Source organism: Protobothrops mucrosquamatus, unplaced genomic scaffold, assembly GCF_001527695.2.
Source record: "Protobothrops mucrosquamatus isolate PMUCROS unplaced genomic scaffold, P.Mucros_1.0 scaffold107, whole genome shotgun sequence".
Lineage (NCBI taxonomy): Eukaryota > Metazoa > Chordata > Lepidosauria > Squamata > Viperidae > Protobothrops > Protobothrops mucrosquamatus.
In genome coordinates this window covers 470,312-493,013 of record NW_015386479.1, presented here as the reverse complement: position 1 = coordinate 493,013, position 22,702 = coordinate 470,312, and the positions used below count along the sequence as shown (strand labels likewise).

Genomic DNA, 22,702 nt, shown 5'->3' with positions numbered 1-22,702 from the left:
TACAATGTTATATCTGCACTGGGTCCTCCCATCTAACATTTTAATTTAATGGAATTATTGAAATACAAGTGTGTAAATATAGACACACATGTATAAATATAGAAAGGACACATTTTTCAAATCCTGTGGGGCTAGTCCTCTGAACACTGGGAAACAAGAGAAAAATTGCCAAAGATTATTAAGGATAATGACTAGAAGCAGTGGACTGAAACTGGGAAAGCGTACCTTCAAGTTAAATATTAGAAACACTTTCCAGCCGATTAGAAACTGAATAACTTGTTTAAATTTCTGATTAAATTGTCATCACTGGATATGTGTGCAAGAATAGATTAAATACTTAAGTTCTGAAGATGACATTAGAGCAGGAAAGTAAGGATAGAGGACATGTAGGTCATGTCTGATTTCATTCCTTTTCCATCATCCTGCAAACATATTATGGTCAAAAACTAAGCCTAGATTTTAAAAATACAGTGTTTAAAAGCTATGAAAGCAACATTTTGATGTCATTGTTTATGATAAGATTGCATAAGAATGCTTAAACATAATTGGAAGGTAGTATTTGGAAGCTACTCACCTGAATTGTTCATGCATCCAACTAGAAAATGAATCTGATTCTGAGGAAGGAAAGGAAGAAGGACAAGGAGATACCAGCATGGAAAGTAGCTCAAGTTCTTCTACTGAAGATAAGAATGATAGGAAACCAAAGGCTGAAAGAGGAATTGCAAGAAAAAGAACAACAGTTTCAGAAAGGTATCTGTGTACTTGTTAACAGTACTAAATCACAATGTTGAAATTAACACAGCTTTTTATATTTCGCTACCCTGATAGTGACATTCACTTTGGAAAAAATATTACCCATTTCTGTGATTTCAGATGATATAGTTACATGTAAGTTGAGCAAATCTTTTTTTAAAAAAATCTTTTGTTGTATATTTAGATGAGCAGACTATATTAACATAACCTTGGGAGGCTGTACAGTTAGCCTGTCACTTTGTGAAACACTTAGTTACCTTATATAGAAATTTTGTGAAGGATAAAATTAAACTGTTCTATATCTTGCCATTAGGTAACTAAGGCAATTGATTTTTCCCTAAATAATGTTATATTAAAAGGATTATGGTTCAGATATTGGAGGCAAGGGCTGTGAAGGGAAACGGTCAGAAGCTGCTTAAGGGAAAGGTCTTTTAAAGATTGCCTGTTACTAATAGAGTTAATGTGTATTAAAATGCCATTAAGAATTTAAGTAATTGGGGCTAATACCTTGGATTGTCTGAATCTGTTTCTTCCACTTCTGTCAGCAAGTGGCCTCGGTGGACATGATGGCCCTTTTACTCTGTAGCCTGCCGCCAATGCATTGATGAGTTTGTAGCTCAGCTCAGTCGTGGCTGACAGAGCTGATTGTGGCTCAGTATGCACTGTGCTCCTTTTATTACAGACAGTAATTAAAGCAGCTCGCCCTGCCACTTCCATAACAAACACAGCATAATGCCCTAATTATGACTTTATTAATTTAAGTCAGGATTTAATGATTTTAAAAGTGATTTATATTGTTTTTCCTGTTCAGAACAAATGAAATCTGTAGGTTAAATTAATACAGGCTTTTCATCATTGCAAAGTTAAAAAGCTAGTTACCAGTAAATTTTTTTCATTAGATTAACACGTGAAACTCTTAAACGGTAAGATAAATAAAGATTCGCCTGTAAAAAAAACTAAGTAATAAAATAAGATTGTTCTGAAAAATCATAGCTTCAAATTAGAAATTGGATTTTTGTTAAAGTATTTCATTTCACTAAATGAATACTGAGTTTTTGATGAATCATATTTGGAATTAAAACTATCTCATGAAGGCAGAGGTGGAGAGCAGAAAGGTATGCAAATATTGCTCAGATAGGCACTTCTCATATAGAATATTGTGGTTTTATTTTTTTGAAAAATTTACTGGTTGCATGTTAATATTTTCATAAGTGAATATTATAATGTAACAATATATAATTAATACAGTATTGCCATCATTCTTTCTTGTGCTGTTTTTTGTATTTTTTTATTGATTTTTCTTCTTGAATGCTTTTATCAAGATTAAACCTTTTTACATTTATATTATTGGTTATGATCAGGGCCACCCATTGTCATTGGGTGATGGACTACATACAAATGTAATATTTAAAATGTATTAATAATATTTATAAATATTTTATGTAAATTTATTGGAGATACAATAAATACAATTAAAAATATCAGTTAAAAGAGTAACTTTAATAACTTATGGTTTATTATTATGGTTCATCATATAATATTATATATTTTCTCCAAAATCTTATCAGAAATATATATATATTTATGATTATGACCATATTTAGTTTTTGTTCTAGTAATCAAACATATTGTATGATACAATTAATGTACTGAAATGTAGTAAGCAGCATGTATGTGATTTAGACCCATTTATTTCAAAAAAAATTATTTATTTTTTATTAAATTTTTATGCCACCCATTTCACTGTTATAGCAATTCTGGGCAGCTTGTAGAATAATAAACATTTTAAAAGATAATAGAAATATATAATATATACATCCAAATTACATACAATTTATATATTTTAATTGTATATATGATTTGGACCCATATATTTTATTTAATTTCTGAAATGCCTTATGAGTGTCTTGTGTGCCAGAATTATTTCTCCATACCAAATCTATGATAATTATAGTTTGTGAGGATGTTTGAATTAGGCAAATTGTGATTACTCCTCGTTTCAGCTTGCATGAAAATTGGAACAGGATGCTCACTTTATGTAGTTTTTGCAAATTATAAATGCAGTATGCCAGAATACAAAAAGAATATGGAGATGTGTGGTACATGGGCAAACATATGAGGCAAGAATACCTCCTTATACCTGAGTTCTGTTTTGAGCATGCTGTTTGTAGCAAGCAATGCTTATTATAAATATTTATAATTGTAATATTATGGATATTATAATTGATGTTATCAATTGTTAACAATTAATTGAGCATAATATTAATTATTATATAATAACATTTTACGTTATGCATACACTAAGATACAATTTCTGCTGCTGAAAATAATTTCTGTCAAGGCTACATAATATTGTACATATAAATGTTTTAATTCTGTATTTATTTTATATTAGAGATTCTAAAAATACAGAAAAAAATAAAGTGAATTCTCAGAAAGAGCGGTGTTCTCCCAGCTCAGAATCTAGCTCAGCTGAGGAAAGTTCTTCAGATTATACCTCAGAAAGTGATTCTGAGAATAATTTGGATCCTCTACCTCCTAAGGTATGTCTTGAATATATTGTTTAGATACACATCTTGAAATTATATTGTCAGTTGTTTCTGTAAGTGTGTGTAAGATGTCTTAAAAATGTGTGTCATCTCTTTTGTCTGGATTGGAACTCCTTTGCAAAAGGATTATTTTAAAGTTAGTGAAAATAAACAGATGATTTTTTTTAAAGAAGGCTGTTGGCTGCTAATAACCAATCACTGTGAAATGATCTAATGGAACATGTCTATTTTATCATGTAGGTTGTATATACATATCATGTATGTTATAAAGCACAAAAAATATAAACACAATTAAGATAAAAAGATTAAACTATTTTTTTTACATTTGTATTATTGGTTATGATCAGTCAGGTTGTTATTGATACTCATTATTTTAAGGGACTTGGTTTGTCATACATCACTTATAAATTTCAAAAATAAATAAAATAAAACTGAAAATTCAGTTGAAAGGTACACTATAAATTGCCCCTGCATCATAGTTTTAAACAATTACTATTGCTTACTCTCATCAGTATGAATATGCTCTGGGCAGTCTATTGAAGTCACTTTATGTTCATAGCAATATGTTAAATAATAGCATTAGTTATATAGGATATAGTATGCTTGCATACTGCCCTGAGAAGCTCATTTTCAACCCATGAATACTTTTGACTAAAACATTAAGGTTGAAGGTATGAAAATTCCAGAGTATTTTCATTCTGCAAATTTTGTTGCACATTTTCTGATTTTTCCCCCCATAAAACAATCTGATTTGGGTATTTAATTTCAAACATATGGAACCTGCAAGAATCTCTTGCTGCTTTCAGTGCCATCAAACCCTGGTATTGGTTGACTCCTCAGTTTGTCTTCTCATCTTATTGGAGAATACAGAGAAGAAGGCAATCAGGGTAATCATTGTCTTCAGAAGCAAGACAAAATGTGCAGATGTCTGCTGAATATAAACATATAGAAGAAAAGTACAGACTACAGTAAAAGTTTATTACTTTATAATATACTGAAGTGTATGGTATATGCATATATCAATGGACCAAAAAATCATAGTTGTTGTCTTAGAAGGTTGTGGCAGCCTTAATTGCTGTCAAATGACAAGCGCTGCAATCATGCTTATAAAAGCTCATCTGTGGCTGACTCTGAAATACTGAAGGTTGTATTTTATGACCAGTTAAAAATAAGACATCTGCCGTCATGGTTGGCAAGAACAAATATTATAAAGGCACCTTGCAGTCTGACTCAAAAGTTTTATTTCTGCACTACAGAATGTTAGCAAATATTTTTTTTCCAAATTACTGATTCTACAGTGAGAGATAATCAGTATAAAAGATATGGCAATCCGCCGACAATTATATCTAATAGGTAATCATACAGAACTGCCAAACTGTTGCTTGATCAAATAAGTATTGACTGCTGTGACTGGCCATAGTTTTCCAAAGTGTCTGATCAGTAGCTGCCCCAATCTTGCATTCTTAGGTATTCTAAAATCTCATGATAATGAGATTTCATGTTTCATGAAAAAAGGTATATTCCATTTTGCAACAGAATTTCACGCTTTTGTTGAGACTAGAGAAGCTTTTTAAAAATGTCCCTTGATGTGAAAGTGAGAGTTATCACTATAAATAGATGAAGAAATATATTTTCTCTTCAGTTAGACATTAGCTTGTCCATTTATAAAGAACAGGTAGGAGTAAAGCAAATTGGACATACTGTATAGGTTTGTATGGCATCTGAAAAGCTATGCTGTATGCTAGTGGTAAGGAATCCGTGCTTGCCTAAGGAGAAATACAGAGATGTGAAGGTACATGAAGGCCATTAGCAAAACATGAATTTGATCCAGGAAAACGAAGCATGAGAAAGAATAAAGTAAAATTGCTCTGCCCTGACTCTTTGGTATAAGAGGGAGTGAAGGAGAAATGCTATTCAGCTTCCAAGAATCTGTTATTATATATTATATCAATTATTAGAATGCTAGTATTTATGGGGTCTGTTTCCTTAGCTGCTCTACTTTGAAGGGCTGATCTTATACCCTTTCCAATTTAGTCTTCACTGGCTAGGTTTTTTTTTCAAGGAGTAGTTCATCAATATAGCAAATAAATAGTCTGAATAGCAAATCTCAAACATTGTATATTAATTTTGTATTAAATTTACTGCTACATCTTCCTCTTTTATTTCTCTTTATTTCTCTTGATTCTTCTTATCCTTTCATGTAATAGTTTGTTATGCCTTCCTTTTTCTATTTTCCTATAGCTGTAGCTGCCCTTCATGTTCTTCCCCTTGTTGAGAAATGAATCTAAAAAACAAACACATTTAATTTCTAATTTCACTATACCTTATTGATTTTTTCCCTTCTCTTCATGAAAGTGAAAACTGCTGGAGAGGTCTAAATTCTAGTATATATTTGATTGGATATTCAGGTCTCCACTATAAAAAAAAATGCCACAGAAGGCAGTAAATAAACAGGTCTGTCTTTATAACTAAGGACTTAGTGGTGGAGAAAGAATGAGATAGTAAAATATAAGTTTTGGAGCATAGGTTCACATATATCAAAGACAAACATCCTTTTTGAAACAGGGAGCACTGAGGAACATCAGAGGCAACATCGTAAAGAGACTTCCATAGGGCATAATCATTCCCAGCTTTGACTTTTCACCTTTACAATTGATTTCCATCATATCCAATTTTTTTCTTATGCCCAAAGAGCTATATAATAGAGCTGGAGAAGAGAATGGCATGGCCGATTTGGCAGTAGAGGCAACAACAGAGAGGAGTTGGAACATCTTGTAGAGAAGACTTGAGCATATTGTTTGCTCTACATTTTATGTCCTTGTTACTATTGTAATATGCCGTGATTAGCAAGCTGATAGAAAGATGGGGTAAAAAAACCAATAAAGAAATTAGTTATAGTGATGGTTTTATATTAAGGAAAGCAATAATTACAACAGGAATGCTCTTTACTTTTACCTGTTCTTTATAAATGGACAAGCTAATGCTTAACTGAAGAGAAAATATATTTCTTCATCTATTTATAGTGATAACTATCACTTTCACATCAAGGGACATTTTAAAAAAGCTCCTTAAGGTGAACTGGAAAAATTTGATTTATACAATTCAATGAATCACTTTGCTTATTTATGTTTCTTCCTTTTTCCCTCCTCATTCATTCCTTAACCTCTAAATGACAAGTAAGGAGTACATAAGAAACCCATAACTTAACCCTGTTCAGGGCTTCAGTAATCATGGTTACATTACACACTTATATCTGCCAGGTTCCTGGTAGTTCATTTTTCTGTGGTCCTTTGTTTCGCCTGATCTTGGTCAGCTCATCTGCATATTTTGAAGATATTTGGGCTTCTTCTAATATGGCTTCTCCTTTTCAGTCAACTCATCCTGATCATCTGGTTGCTATCAGGCTTCCCAAATCCTACAGGTGATGTCAGCAATGGGTGACAGTGACTAAAAAGAGAAAGCTTTATTTTGGCTCATTCGTGATCACTAGTATTAGCGGAGGAAAAATATATGTTGTTTCTTTTAGTTTCCATTTTCTCACACCACCCTAATTCAAGGTTTCTACGTGGAAAATACCTCCTGCATGAGGAAAAAGTACACTTATGAACTAATCATAAAATTGCTTGCAAAAAATATTTCAAAAGTTCTTGCTTGTTTACACCCAAAATATATTCAGTATTGGTTTACTGGATGTTTGGTCTGTGCAAACAGACTGGCTGAAGTCTGCAGTGGTATTAGCCTGCATTCCCATATGCTTTTTTTTCTGAGAGTGATTCACAGCTTAATATGACTTATGTTGTAAATAATGTTGAGATTTTAGAAACTTGCGAATCTTGGAATCTATATCAAAATATCTATACCAAATGTGCTTTTTATCATGTGAATATGTAAAATTATTTTCTGGAAATAAAAAAATAGAATTCCTTGTCATAAATACAATTTGGAACATCATCTACTTAGAGAAAATAGTGATTGCAAGGAAACTGTGGACTAAAGCTCTTATTTTTTTAAAAATCATGATTGTTAGCTCCCAGTGTTCATCTTTTTTTATAAATATTCAAGTACAGTACATTTTTAAAATACATTTTAGAGCAAAATACAACTATCTTTAAAACACATTTTAAAGAGGATAGGTATTATGGAATTCTTGTGGATTCATAAAAATAAATTTGAGGTGGACATATTTGTATATTTAGAGGATGGCATTATTTGTAATATAGTTGTAATAGTTACAAAATAGAAGTTACGGTAAATATCCCCTGATAATTATAGTACACTGCCTTTAGTTTGGTGCTGTAGAAATATAACTTTTAAATTAGCTCTTTACATAAAGATAAAATTCTTTAAAAATATTTGGAAAAAAAAAGAAATGTATAATCACATACTTTTAAAAGAGAATTTCAGATCTGAATATAATGCATGGGTAAATAAGAGTCTTTGCAGTTACTGTTGGCGTCCTATACAAACCTGGTACAGTCAGTCAACTGTTAAAAATCTGGTTCACTGTTTAAAAAAAGATATAAAAACAAATTGTCTATCTTTCTGCCTGATCTCTTTTCAACTGCTAACACAATGGAAACAGTAGGTTATCAGTCAGTGCATTTGGTTTGTCAATGGTGATTTTGTATAAATATTGGAAGGATAAGAAGCAGAATTCGCACTGAAAAATATGATTTCATCTGCCTCTTCTCTGCAGTTCCATGCCTCATGCTGTGGTGTGAAATTCTCATTTTACACACTTTGCAGGCGGAGCACATGAATTATGCATTGAGCAAGAGAAATCTCCTGCTTCAGCTCCTATATGCATTTACCCAGGTTCTGTCTCTATTATCAAGATGAATTGAAAATAGAGAAATGTTTGATGGGATATGGCTTAACTTCTTTGTTTAGCATTCAGCTATGGACTGCATTCTCTTCTCTAAGGGGGAAACATGTTTATTTTATATGTCTATTTGGATTGTAATTTTAAAGAGAGAACAGAGATATTAGTGTTCTAAGTTCAATTTCAGTTAAAGTTCCTGTAAATGGAGAACGTCAGCATTGGTAAGTGAGTTGGGTTTAATTTTTTTTTTTAATTTTAAAAATAATGAATAAGCTTGGCAAATTTAGAATGCTGTAGCCACAGTTTCTATTTGTAAAAATAAAATAAGAGTTGGGAAGAATTGGAGAGTCAGTAATAGATTATAAAGCATTTTGTACATTCAGCTGCCTGCTAGTTCATTTTAAAGCACAGATCAAAAGTCTGCAGAAGAGCTAACTCAGCTCCAGGAGGGAGCTTTAGGGGCTTTTTGGCACTACTGGACAAGGATATAGCCCCAAATAAGCAGTCGCATCCATTGGTATTGTGTCCCTTTTCCCCCCACTCCTACCAGAGTCAGACATTTCAATAAATGTCTGACGGGAAAAAAGACTTTCCTGGAAACATTGGTTGGTCAAATTGAGGGGCTTCCTGGTTCAAAATGGGGCACAGACTTTCCTCATTTCCTCAATCCTCACTCCACCAGCCTTTGAGCTGATGATGAAGTACTTCAGCCTTTTTTCCACTTTGGCTTGGCAGTTCTCTAAATGCTGGTGAGGCCTTTCTATCTTTGCTTTCTAAGTCAGAGCAGAGGGCAACATGTGAAAAAAATGTTCTATCTTTGAATTCAACCTTTTCCTATAGCCTGAATCCAAAGATACCTTGCACAAGCAGAAAATCACATTCATTTGCCACTCTGTTCCAATTTTCCCGTTCCATTCTCATCCTTCCTAAAAGTCAAAGCTCTCAATGATGCAGATAGGCTGTAAATGGAGGAATGAATGCAAGCATGGCTATGCTTGTATTTCCTGGAACCAACTAGTATATGAACTTTCTTGCCATTAGAATTTGGATTGCCTTCCTACCAGTGTTCCTTTTATTTTAAGGAGATTTTTTTTGTTCGTTTTTCTTCATTTTAGATTTTGCTACAACCAATTTGCTATTGAATATTAATGTTTATTCCTGCTTGTAACATTTTTGTGTTTTGGTATTTTATTGTACTTTAAGTTATACTGGCATCAAAAAAGTGACACATATGTTGGAAAAGAAAAAAACTAAAATGTAAATAAAAATATTCTCAGTATGTATGAGTACAGTGCATATATAGATAGTCCTCAATTTATAACCTCTTAAGCCCAAAATTTGAGGCCAAAATTTCCATTGCTAAAAAAGGGAGTTGTTCAGTGAGTTTTGCCCCATTTTATGACATTTTATGAGTTATTAAGTGAATCAGTGTAGTTGTTAAGTGAATCATGTGGTTGTTAAGTGAATCTGGTTTCCCCCAGTGACTTTGCTTGTCCAAAGCTGACTAGGAAGGTTACAAATGGTGATCACACCACCTTGGGACAATACAACGTCATAAATACATTGTCAGTTGCCAAATTTTGACCATGGGATTGCTGCAATAGTTATAAATGTGAAAACTGGTTATAATTCACTTATTTATGTGCCATTGTAACTTCGAACGGTCACTAAATGAATGGTTGAAAGTTGTACCTCCTAGCTGGCAGAAGGTGGGCAACAGTATGTTAACTTGCAAAGTAGTTGCTAAATTAGACTCATTGTCTTGCTATAGACCAGTGGGAGTAAAGTGAGAGTAAACCTAGAGGTTGATTATGGAAGTATTAATAAATTAAGCTTCCCACAGAATGATCAGAAAAAAGGATGTGGAAGCTGTTCGGAAGAGAGTAAAAATTATATTGCAGAGTGCCATGTAAGTGAGTGAAATCATGCTAATGAAAAATATGACAGGATGCTGCATGAAATGACAACATGAGAGAGTCTGTGGATAAGAAAAAAAGAATATATTTAAGAGAATAATGGCAAATTGGATTATTTAATTATATTTTACAAAGCTTAAATAAAGAAAAAGATGCAAAAATGCACTTAAATAACAAGGAACGATTAAGAAAAAATGCAAATTGATTTTGATGGAAATTAAAAGCAGAAAAAGAGGAGGAAAAAAGTCTCCAACAATGAGAATGATGCAACAATTGAGGGATTGTTAAAAGGAATATTTTATTTATTTAGGATATATAAAATACGAACACCAGGATAACATTAAGCTAAAAACTGTTTAATACAAGTGCTGAGCTTTCGTCGGCCAACACTGCCGACATCGTCAGAGCATAAAAGCAAGGTTACTGGGAGCTCTCTTATATTACCGGTCGACTCTGTGCTCGGCTTTTCGACCTGGTCATTGGTCCACTCATCGTCTCTAGTTGTTTTGTTTTTAAAGGGCACGCGTTCGCTGCTATGCTAATAGTTTCCAAGGTTGCTGTTCTCATTTCCCCCTGATCAAAAACATCCCAACGGAACTGCTTTAAAAGTTCTTGGGTGCGTCTACCGGTATGCGGGTGAGCATTATTGTGAACCAAAACCACACAGGAAGTGGTCCCATAGAAAATCCCTCCAAATGTGAAGATGCCAAAGGAGTACTGCTAGTGAAGTTCATGGAGCGTGGTTCGACTATCAATTCAGAAGTCTACTGTGAAACGTTATGAAAACTCAGACGAGCCATCCATAACAAGCGTCAGGGCATGCTGACTTCCTGTCGGCTGTTGATTCATGATAATGGCTGCACACTGCTAGATGCACCCAAGAACTTTTGAAGCAGTTCCGTTGGGATATTTTTGATCACCCCCCCCATAGCCCAGATTTGGCACCGAGCAACTACTACTAAGGAATTTCAAACCTTGTAAGACGTTATGACAAGTGCCTCAATTTGAATGGCGATTATGTCAAAAAGTAATGTAATGTAGTTTTCTAAAAGTTCTGCATCTGCGAGTGTCTGTCATTGATAACCAAATGGAGGTTTATTTCCGAATTGCCCTCGTACTTTTTATATGCAGATGATACCTTTTTAATTGAGAGCACAAATTATTTCCAGCAAGTATTAGATTGTGTGATGGATATGGAAAAGGAAAATGGATCTGATGAAACACCAAGGTTGTTTTGTTTTGAGGTAGTGAATGATTGCACACAAATTATAAAAAAATAGAAAAGTAGACACATTGTAGCCTTTCATAGAATATTTACTGAAGATGGAGTACAGGTAGTCCTCAACTTATGACAGATCACTTAAAATGGTTTAAAGTCATGACAGACTTTCCCAGAATTACTTACAACCAAGTTTAGTTGCAACTGGTTTACCTTTTTCACTTGTTGCTGTGTCCTGCTATCATATGTCTATGATTTACAGTATTGTGAGGTGTTTTGTTTTTTTTTGCCAGTTTCTGGTGTTCTGGTTTCTGGCAAAAATACCCATTTGGGAAAATGGAAGTAAGGTATGATCCTGAAGTAGGATCATAAACACATATATAGTTTCATAATTAATTATAGCTTTTATGTTTCAGAGTAGACCAAAAGCAAACAAACCTATGATTAATTCTAGGACTGCTCCATGATTCCCACATTCAAACCAATTGTATAACTTAAAGTATAATTAAGTCTCTTTACTTTTTCTGAAATTTAGTTAGTTAAACTTGAGTGATTATTTTTCTCAATGTGAACTTATACTACAGGGTTTAGCACATGTTATCTTAGTTAGCAGCCAGGGTTATTTAATTTTAATATTTGTGGTAGCTAGCCTCCTGCGCATGCAGTGGAAAGAACTTTTTGATTGATTTATATGGCCACCCAGTTCACACAATAATTCAGAGTGGCATATGTGGTTAAAACAACATCTAAGCCACAGTACCCAAAGTTTAATAATAGGCCCAGTTTATAAAAATAGCAATGCCAGGAGAATTCTCTTAGCCCAAACACCTGGAGAACGAAACACTAGGTCTTCAGTGCCTGATGAATATCTAACAGGGTCAGGGCCAACCAGATTTCTGGAGAGACACTGTTCCACAGGAAAGGCATTGCCACAGAGAAGGAATAACTCCTACATCCAACAAGATGACATTGGTTAATGGAAGGGGCTCAGAGCATGCCCTGCCTGCTAGATTTGGTGGGGTAAACAGAAATGATGGGAGAATCATTTCCACATTTTCCTAGAATTACAAGTCATTCCACTTAAATTTGTAATGTACAGACAACTGGACAAGATCTTGAGATACATGGGTTTGAGCATGCAAATCATTCATGGTTGCCAGCAAAGTGCAGGTGATTATATTTATTGAATTCTATAGATTTAATTGATATGTAAATATAGTGATGGTGGTTTCGGATTTCTTTTACAACACTTAGCAGCAGTGGTAGGATTCAAATATGTGACCAACTGGTTCTCTGTGTGGATGCCGCTTCCGGAAGTCCGTTCTGGGTCTGGGCAACAAAAAATTAGCTACCGGTTCTATCGAAGTGGTGCGAACTGGCTGAATCCCACTACTGTTTAGCAGTTGTACCCTAGATAGAGACAGCAATGGATTTTGTCTGCCATCTCAACAGAAGCGGGGTGAACCCTGGAGGAAATATGCTTCATATTCTTGATATATTGTATATTGTATTGTAACACTTCAAATAAGTTACAACTTTGTTAAATAATCTGTGCCAGAATTTGTGGCAAGCTATGACAAGGCATCTCATTTTCACATGAGAAGAATACTCTTATGATATATTACAGTGTAACCTAAGGGATAATTGATTCATTTTTTAAATGTGTCTGCTCTACCTTTGTTATAGATATCGCTCTCCTTCCCAAAGGAGACTAAGATATTGGTTATGTATACTGTAGCAAGTAGTGAATTCTGTACGGTTTTTGAGGATAATGTTTCAGAGTAAAAATAAAAATTCCCGATTGTTGTTTCACTCTAAAACATTGTTGTCAAAAATTGATCGTTTTTTCTCTCTCTTTTTGTATGTTGATAGGCTAATTTATGTTTAAGTCCTTTCTTTGCTGGATTTTTAGGTCTTTTGCTATTTTATTCAGTAAAAATAAAAATCGTAAAATTTAATGTGATTCCTGCTGCCTTTATGGATGCATCCACATAGAGGTTTTTTGGGGAAGCAGTACAGATATAGTTTTTTACTGCCTTCTTCTGGGTTGATGTTTGGTTTGAATATTTGATTAATGAAATCTCAATTCTGTGGCTTATAGAATCCAACAAAAATAAATTTTTATTCCTCCTGGCTTTAGCTCTCATTTGATTTAGTCACATATTCAAATGGTGAAGCACCAGACTGGCCATCGATAATCTGGAACTCTCCAAATTTTAATCCACTGTATTTGAAATGTTCTGAATTGAGAAATGTGACTTTAACTTTAGAGAAGGAAAACCAAACTGAATGCTAAATAAACAAGCTCAGGATTGTAGGGAAGAAAAGACTGTGATACTGGAAATAGAAAATGTAGTGTCTTATAAACTAGACCAAAATCATCATAAATTATTTTTAGAACACAACAAAAAGCTTATAGTACAACAATGTGATTAATGCAGAACACTAATCCAATCCTGTAAAAAAACACCTTACGTTATGGTGTAATACTACTCAATAAAAATATTGTAATTGTGCTAGTGTTTCAGGCAAATAATATAGTTATGGTGTTGAAGGAATTGCATTACTTATCAATTCTTACTCTGTGAAGCTTGTTAAGATAGAGGGCATAGAGTTACTTTATTTTTTATAAAACTATAAGAAATGTTTTTACACAGTGATAAAAGCATCAAACATTCATATGCTTTTTGCAGAAGGAAGCAAAACGTTTGCAAGGGAAGGAAACTACTAAACAAGATGTGTCACTCTTAGATTTGGATGACTGTAAGTACTTGAGATATTTGCCTTTGATTGTGATATTTACATGTATCTGGCCCTACCACTTAAATTGCTTGAATTCATTTTTGGAAAACAAGATACCGTTAATAGTCTTGTACAGATATGTTAACATATCTGCATGTTCAAACTGTGCTTTTGTTAAGTTAGGCAATGTAATAACTAATTTCAGAAACCCTGTATAATATATTCAAATCTCTAATTATTCTTTCTAAAAAAGTTAATGTTAATGTGAAAATATCTTGTTTTTATTCCATATCAGATAAATTTATTTCTGTAATATATTATACTATATTAGACTAGGTATATCTTTATAATTCAGTAACATTTTAAATGAGAATATAGATAACATTTATAATATTCTTATTTAGATATATATTTTAAATGATAAATTCCTGTAATGGAAATTACAGGAATTATGTAGCCTCAATTATAAACAAAACAACAGCAAAAAAGCATTAAACTTGGATATGAGATTTTTTTTAATAACTCTTAGCTTTACATTCCTAAAATCTGCAGTTCCCATCTTTCACAATATGAAACTTGAAGAGGGTAACTGGGGAAAGAAGGAATTGGCATATATTGAACCCACTTCTATTAGTATAATTCTGCTCAGTGGATTCTCCTACCAGCAAAGTTGGAATCCAGGATTTCTGTTTGCAATATCCTATAATTTCAAAATACACAGATTTGTGAAGTATTACAAAGTACTAAAACCCAAGCCTTTAAAAATGATCAGACTCTCTCTCAATCTCAGTCTCCCCCCCTCTCTCTCCATATATAACATTTCCATAGTTTATTTTCAGCTCTGTACATTTATTATAAAGCATTATCAGCACAAATTTTATTACAAATTTACACATGTGCAATAGACAAATGTATGTCGATTTTCAGACATAAAAGTTGCACCATTACAAAAAAGAATGAAAATTATACAGTTGGAAGAGAGGCCATTGAGACTAATGCCCTGTTCAATGTTGGGTTTCAGCTTAAATCATCCCTGGCAGGTGGTTGTTCAGTCTCTATTTGAACATATCAGCTGAGGGGAGCCTGCCACCTCTCTAGATAATTTGTTTCACTGTGGAAGTTACTTCCTAACATTCAATTAGAATTCACCTTCCTGAAATGTAAGACCAAATAAAACTGTCCATATGTAATGCCATTATATGATACAACTTTACTTGGAATACTGTGCACAGTTCTGTTAACAATACCTTGGAAAGCATAGTGAAGAGCTGGAAATGATGCAGAAAATGGCAATCAAAACGATTAGGGCGTAGAATGTCCTCTTTGCAATGAAAAATACATTATTTGAGGTCTTTTAGCTTAAAGCAGAAGTAGATAAGAGGTGATACAATAGAAATTTGTAAAATCATATACAGCATAAAATATATAATTTTTCTCAGAATGTTATAACTTGGGTGTATAGTTAGTGAACTTAAATGTGGTAAAATTGGACTAATAAAAAAAGAATTTATTTTGCAGAGCAGCAAATTTATCAGATGTGGTGATGTCTTTTAGATGATTTTAAAAGGAGACAAATGACTGGAACAGAGAAGTATTAGTGCTATCAGTCTTGATGGCTATAAATCACAGACTGCAAATCTTAAGTACAACCTTGTAGAAAGGAACAGTGGTATTTTGAGATTGTGCTTTCAGGATACTGTGACATAGAATACTGGGCTGGATGGGTGAAGTGGTATGGGAAAACCCTTATTTTCTTATGTTGCCATAGAATCATAGTCTTAGTCATATGATTTATTTATTTATTTATATATTCATATATGTATTCAATTTTAATTATTTTTCTTAATCATTTTATTTTCAGTCAGTCCTACACCAGCTCTTACTACCTTTTGCAAACCACCAATTCTCTCTCCCATCTTAGCAGCAGACCTAGAAGGTTTAAGTTTATCAAGTTCTTCAGTCATTGATGTAAGTAATTATGAACTGATTTATTTTTATGTTTTTAAGTATGTTTGCATCTTCAACAGTTTATTATTTTGACCGTTCCTCTTCTCTTTAGTATATTTGAAAGTGGAAAGCAGGGACAGCAACAGGTTTTGAGTGAGTTTAAAAAGCTCATGTTTATATAATCATAGAAGATAATTGTTTAAATTAGCATTACAGATTTTTTTTAACCAAAAGCATTTTCTGGAACATTATGCCATTTTTTTCTATCAGGATTTGTATCAACTTTTACAAGGAGTTCCTATCTAACAAAGAGCTCACATTTTAGTCTGACTTATCAGAATTATGCCATATAGTTATAAAGGGAATATTGCATGTTAATAAGAAGCCTGAAGAGTGTGAGTTTTAGAAAAACAATAGTGATTGTCTAAGGTATAAACCATTCTCAGCACATTATGCTCCAAAATTTTATTCTGGGTGTTTGACAGCAACAACAGTAAATTCCTTAGTTGCCGCATTGGTCTATTGAACTGAGTGCCTTTCTCTTGTGTTTTATTAAGAAACCTAGTGGGATTTAATTCTGCTATATACTATATTAAAATTGCTAGTTCGTATATACATATTGAGGAAAATTTTCACTGTAATAATAATAATAATAATAATAATAATAATAATAATAGTAATTAAAAAAAAAGTTGGAAAGGAGCTCAGAGGTCATCTAGTCCAACCCCTGCTCAGGCAGGAAACCCTATACCATTTCAGACAAATCGCTGTCCAGTCTCTTCTTTAAAACTTCCAGTGTTGAAGCATTCACAGCTTCTGTAGGCAGGTTGTTCCACTGATTAATTGTTCTAACTGTCAGGAAGTTTCTCCTTAGTTCTAGGTTGCTTAGTTTCCATCCGTTGCTTCTTGTCCTGCCTTCAGGTGCTTTGGAGAATAGCTTGACTCCCTCTTCTTTGTGAAACAATAAAAGTAACATTACAGTGATATGTGGCTTTCATCTTACCTAAAATTTAAAATTCAAACACAAAAGTTTACAGTTTCATAAGACTGTCAGTACTAAACCAGCCTGCAAGAGGAACATAATTATTACATTGATTTTTAAAAAGGTCATTTGTCTGGATGCTACAGGTATGATATTATGAAAAAAAAACCAAGGCCATAGAGACAATGCTTTTACTTAGATCAACAGAATTTCTAAATATCACTCCAGGCTTTCAAGATTCAAGAAAGGAAAATTAGAAAAATTGGTTGGGCTATCTGTGGTTGGATGAAATGGATGCTCTAGCATTAGTTCCGATAGGTCTGTAGAATCCTGGTATAGACTAGCTAAATTTATTATTATCCATGTTTCATGAACAGCAGTATTATCCACATTGATCAACAGACTAAAAATCCATAAAGGTAGTACTTTATTGGATCTACTTTAAATTTTCCATGTAGACTGGTACAGGGACTACTTCAATATAATATTCCACATTTTTTTCCTTCTTTCTTCCCTTTCCACATTCAAATTGTCTGATAGAGTTTTTGACATTCAAGCTGCCAGTTGTTTTGTACAACTTCAGTTGGCCGAATAGAAATATTGCCTCCATGGATTTTATATTGATCTCATTTAACTCTGATCTGTATGGAAATTGACTATTTATAACAAAGTAGTTTTACTCCTATAAAACTACTTTATCTACAAGCACATTATATTGGTATGCCACTATTCGTTGCTGTTTACATTATATGTGATAAAGACTATAAAATGCATGAAATCTAGTGAATATAAAACACAAAAAGTATGAAATAGAGGATAAAGGATCTAATGCTGGAACCTTTTTAGTGCACTTAGAAGAGATGCCCATCATGTCCAACCAATAGGAGTTAATTCAGAATGCTTTTATATGTTTCTCATTTTTCTTTTTATTAACATTAATCATAAAAGATTAATCCTTCTAACATTTGCCTTGTTTTGCAAAAAGGTTGCTGGGTTCAAGTATTTTGGGCAAAATCATCAGAGAGAAATTATAACAATTATAGAGTCATATTTGATTAGGAAAAGATCATTAAATTAATCTAATCCAATACTTAGTGCAGAACTCTTACATTAGCACTGAGAACTCACCATTTTTTAAGGCAAAAGTTAGATGATATGGCTGAGGCTTGAAGAATCTTTTCGGGTGTGACTTTCAGATGAAGTAAGGTACTGCCATTGGAAGGAGGAACCTGAGAAGTGTTAGTGTATCATGGAACAACTGTTGGACTCTTAGGATATGTGTTAGCCTTATCACAGGGAAAAACCTGAAATAAGAAATGTTTGGTTTTTAAAATATACAGTCTTTTAGAGGGCACTCTTTCAGACATGACACTTTCCCTAGAAATACTTCCATTTGAGAAGAAAAAGTTTGAATGGATATAAGAACTATTTGCTCTTTGACCATGTTAAGAAACTAAGACACAATCTTCTGAATGTCAAATAGTGTCAAAAATCAACTATACTTATCTATGTAAGATTGAAAGATCCCTGGTGAAAGCATGTCATCCTATCAAGCTATAACTGCCTAACACAATGGCTGAAATCAGATAAAGGCATTGCCTTGGTTGATTCTGACTTATTTGATCAAGAAATAAGTCAGAAAGATTCTGACTTATTTGATCAAAAAATAATTAAATTAGGAAATAAGCATCCACCCTTATTGTTAAATTCAAAGCAGGATCCCTGAGTTATTTCTTTCTTCATCTAGAATCATATGTCGGGGTTTCTTCTTGGCTTAGAATATTCAACCTATCTGTCTGTCTGTCTGTCTATCTACCTTTATCAAAGCTGTATACTTTTATCTTTAACAATACTTTTCTTAATGTACCTGATTTAAAAAGATAAATGCAAAAAAAATTAATTTGCCTTATTTCTTTCCTTCAGTACTTAATTTTCTTGTTATCCAGCAGTTCTCTTAAATGCTTCCTATTTCAGATGTATGTAGAAAATTTGTTATGCTTGGTCTTAATTTTATTAGCAGCCAGCAGCTGAAAAGTCCTCTTGCATTTGTTTCATGCTGATTTGTATTCCTGTTTGTTCACTTGTTTGGTCACAATTCTTAACTAATCTTCCTTATCTTTTATCTTCATGAATTAGCTGGTGACATCTTGGACAAAATGGTCCTTTCCTGACTGACTGACTGTGACTGATTCATTCATTCATTCATTCATTCATTCATTCATTCATTCATTCATTCATTAAATTTATTTGCCATCCATCTCGTGGTTCAAGGCAATTCTGAGCAGTTAGACTTGCAATATCAATGTTTACTGTGAACACTGTAGTTGACCATCTGTTAGTTATTTGGATATTGGTATATCTGATCCTCTATTTTTCTTTTCACTTTTTTATAAGCAAACTCTTAATTTTTAAAGATTTCCTTTAGTTCTTTGTCTATTCATATTTCAGTTCCTCTTTTTGTAAATTACAACATATGATAAATAGTAGCAACTCAATAGTAGCAACTGTGAGAGGGATCTTGGAATCCTAGTGGACAATCACTTAAATATGAGCCAGCAGTGTGCTGCAGCTGCCAAAAAAGCCAACACAGTGCTAGGCTGCATTAACAGAGGGATAGAATCAAGATCACGTGAAGTATTAATACCACTGTACAATGCCTTCGTAAGGCCACACTTGGAATACTGCATCCAGTTTTGGTCACTACGATGTAAAAAAGATGTTGAGACTCTAGAAAGAGTACAGAGAAGAGCAACAAAGATGATTAGGGGACTGGAGGCTAAAACATATAAAGAGCGGTTGCTGGAATTGGATATGTCTAGTTTAATGAAGAGAAGGACGAGGGGGGACATGATAGCAGTGTTCCAATATCTCAGGTGCTGTCACAAAGAAGGGGGGGGGTCAAGCTATTCTCCAAAGCACCTGAAGACAGAACAAGAAGCAATGAATGGAAACTAACCAAAGAGAGAAGCAACCTAGAACTAAGGAGAAATTTCCTGACAATTAGAACAATTAATCAGTGGAACAACCTGCCTCCAGAAGTTTGAATCCTCCAACACTGGAAGTTTTTAAGAAGAGACTGGACAGCCACTTGTCTGAAATGGTATAGGGTTTCCTTCCTGAGCAGGGGGTTGGACTAGATGACCTCCAAGGTCCCTTCTATTATTATTATTATTATTATTATTATTATTATTATTATTATTATTATTATTATTATTATTATTATTATTATTATTGATTGCACAGTCAGCCAGATGTTCAGACTGGATTTGGCATTTTTGTCTACCTATCGAGTCCTTCCCAATGACCTGGGATAGGTAGATGTGGATATTATTATTATTATTGTTGTTGTTGTTGTTGTTGTTATAGAAATATGAAAAGCACCTAAAACAGATGAAACATTAAAATAACTAAAATGTTTTAAACAGCTAATTTAAAGAGTCATATCTTAGTTTTGATTTTATAATTTCTATTTAACATTTTGTCCTTATAGAATGCATCAGCTTCAAAAACAAACAAAGCGAGGTTGGAAATCAATTTTAAGTCAAAAAGGATAATGCTCCACAATTTGGAGCAAGGCCAAATTGCTCTATGTCAGAGTAATATAACTCTTTGAATAATGATGCCCCCAAAGATCTTCTGCAGATCTTAATAACCAGACCGGTTCTTGAAGCACTCCTTTAGATAGTTAGGCTCTTATCTGGTTTTGTTAATGATTTTAATATTAATATAGCACCTTGATTTGAATACAAAGTGCATATCTTCCCAGTCAAGGCAGTTCGATCTTAATATGATAGAGAAATTTTGTGGTACATTTTGCATCATCAAAAATTGTGCAAGTATGGCCTTATGTAGCACACATTAAAATAGCCAGGTAGATCATGATCAAAAATATGATTTAGGGAAGATATCAGCTGTAATTATTATCTTTACTTGTATTTCTTTGAAATACAAGGAAAATACATAGTGATTCCAAATTACAGATTTGGCCACAATTAAATGTTTCTATGTTAGGTTTCTTTAATAATTTCTTACATAATCTAATAGAACTGAGGTTGTTGTCAATATTTGATTCATTGCTTCTATCAAACATTAACTTCCAGCACTTTGTAGAATTATCTCCAGGATACCTCCTGGATTGAGTGATTCCATAATGTGAAATCTGTTCCTCAGTTTTGCGATTACAGTCTTATGATGTTCTTTCTTTGGGAAACTAAAAGTAGACCAACTTTCCTATCCAGTTTGAATTGACATGCATTTCAGTTTAATATCTATTTGAAATTAGGATACAATTCTGCGCTTTCTTCAACAAAGTTGATCAATTTTGATTTGTGCTCATAAAGACTAATCTGTTTGAAATTACATTCTTTTGAATTAAGGCAAGAAATTAGTCTTCTAATACAGGGTCCCCAAATGCTGGGCTGCAGCCTATTCAAAACCGAGTCACAGGAGAGATGGGCAAGCACACGTGCATGAAGCACCACTTGCATGAGCTGTGCTTGGATACTTGTGCTTGTGTGCAAAACTCCATTTGTGCAAATGGAGCTTCAAGCACAAGTACCCCTCCACTCATGTGACTGAAGCTTCGCTCTCTAGTGCTTGCCGCTCACACAAGTGGAGCTTCATGTGTGAGCGCAAGCACCCTCCTGTTGCGCCCAAAGCTCCATTTGTGTGACTGGCGGGTGCAGTCGCCGGCCACTCAAACGGAGCTGTGTGCGTGTGCACCTACCACTCACACGCGTCCCCTTCCCCCACATTGGGCCAGGCCACCAAGCTGGAAAGGTTGGGGACTGCTGTTCTAATATTTTAGATAATGTTGCTCATTGAAAATCTTCAGTAGAAAATGTAGAATCAAGAGCAAATCTATATGGTATATTTCATTAGATTTGGTTTGCTATCCAAAACCTAAAAGATAGCTTGATGCTAACTCTTCCACTTTGCCTTACCTGAAGCCATTTCTTCCTAGTCCTATTTCAGTTCCAATATTGTAACCTGTTTGGAGACAAATCATCTCTAGAAAAAACTTTCAGTGAGAGGAGGGACTCATTATCCATCCTGCATACATCTTTTATTGTTTAAAATAGATCAACCTATAATTCATTTGTGATTGGGTAGATCTACAGCTTACAGATATGATTGGCGCTGCTAGTTTACTTATAAAATAGAAGTGCTTTATAAAAATTATAATACATAGAAGAACATACTAAATTATGTACAGTAAAATTAATACAGTGAAATATTTTAACATAGCATAAACTGAGCTAGAAGCTCTAAAAAAAACCCAAATGACTTATCAAGTAACTTGTATCTTAAAAATTAAGTCAACGTGGCCACCTGTTACAAACTGCAATGATGAAAAAAATGTCAAAAAGCATGTTGCAACTATATGACATAAACTCCAGGCTTACATACTATTGTCTCATATTGGATACAAGTAGAAAATCATGCAACATGATATGTTTTGTTATTTGGTAAATAACAAAACATCATGTTGCATGATTTTCTGCTTGTATCCAATATGAGACAATAGTATGTGAAGGATAATGAAAGGTTCAGGATGGTGTTCCATAGTCTACTTATTACAATAAGGACACAGATCCTTATATATAAACCTTCTATTGAATATGACTTAACTTTCATAACAAGGAAAATTACTTGCAGTTGTTAGAATCATATAAACCCTTTGTCAGGTGCAATGATTTCAAATGAATTATAGATTCAAGTTATAAACTATTGTGTTTTGTTACAATACCTTTCCAATTTTTGTATCCTTTT

The 22,702-nt window shown here is 33.5% G+C and overlaps 1 protein-coding gene across 1 annotated transcript in view; it reads left to right on the top strand.

Annotated features, from left to right (window-relative positions):
* Window positions 1-22,702, top strand: part of AP3B1 (adaptor related protein complex 3 subunit beta 1) — a 161,687-nt gene that overhangs the window by 88,013 nt on the left and 50,972 nt on the right. The window contains exons 19-22 of the mRNA XM_029283476.1: window positions 600-712; window positions 3,147-3,296; window positions 13,953-14,022; window positions 15,863-15,969. Of these exons, the coding sequence (XP_029139309.1) occupies window positions 600-712; window positions 3,147-3,296; window positions 13,953-14,022; window positions 15,863-15,969 (440 nt within the window). The remainder of the gene's footprint in view (window positions 1-599; window positions 713-3,146; window positions 3,297-13,952; window positions 14,023-15,862; window positions 15,970-22,702) is intronic.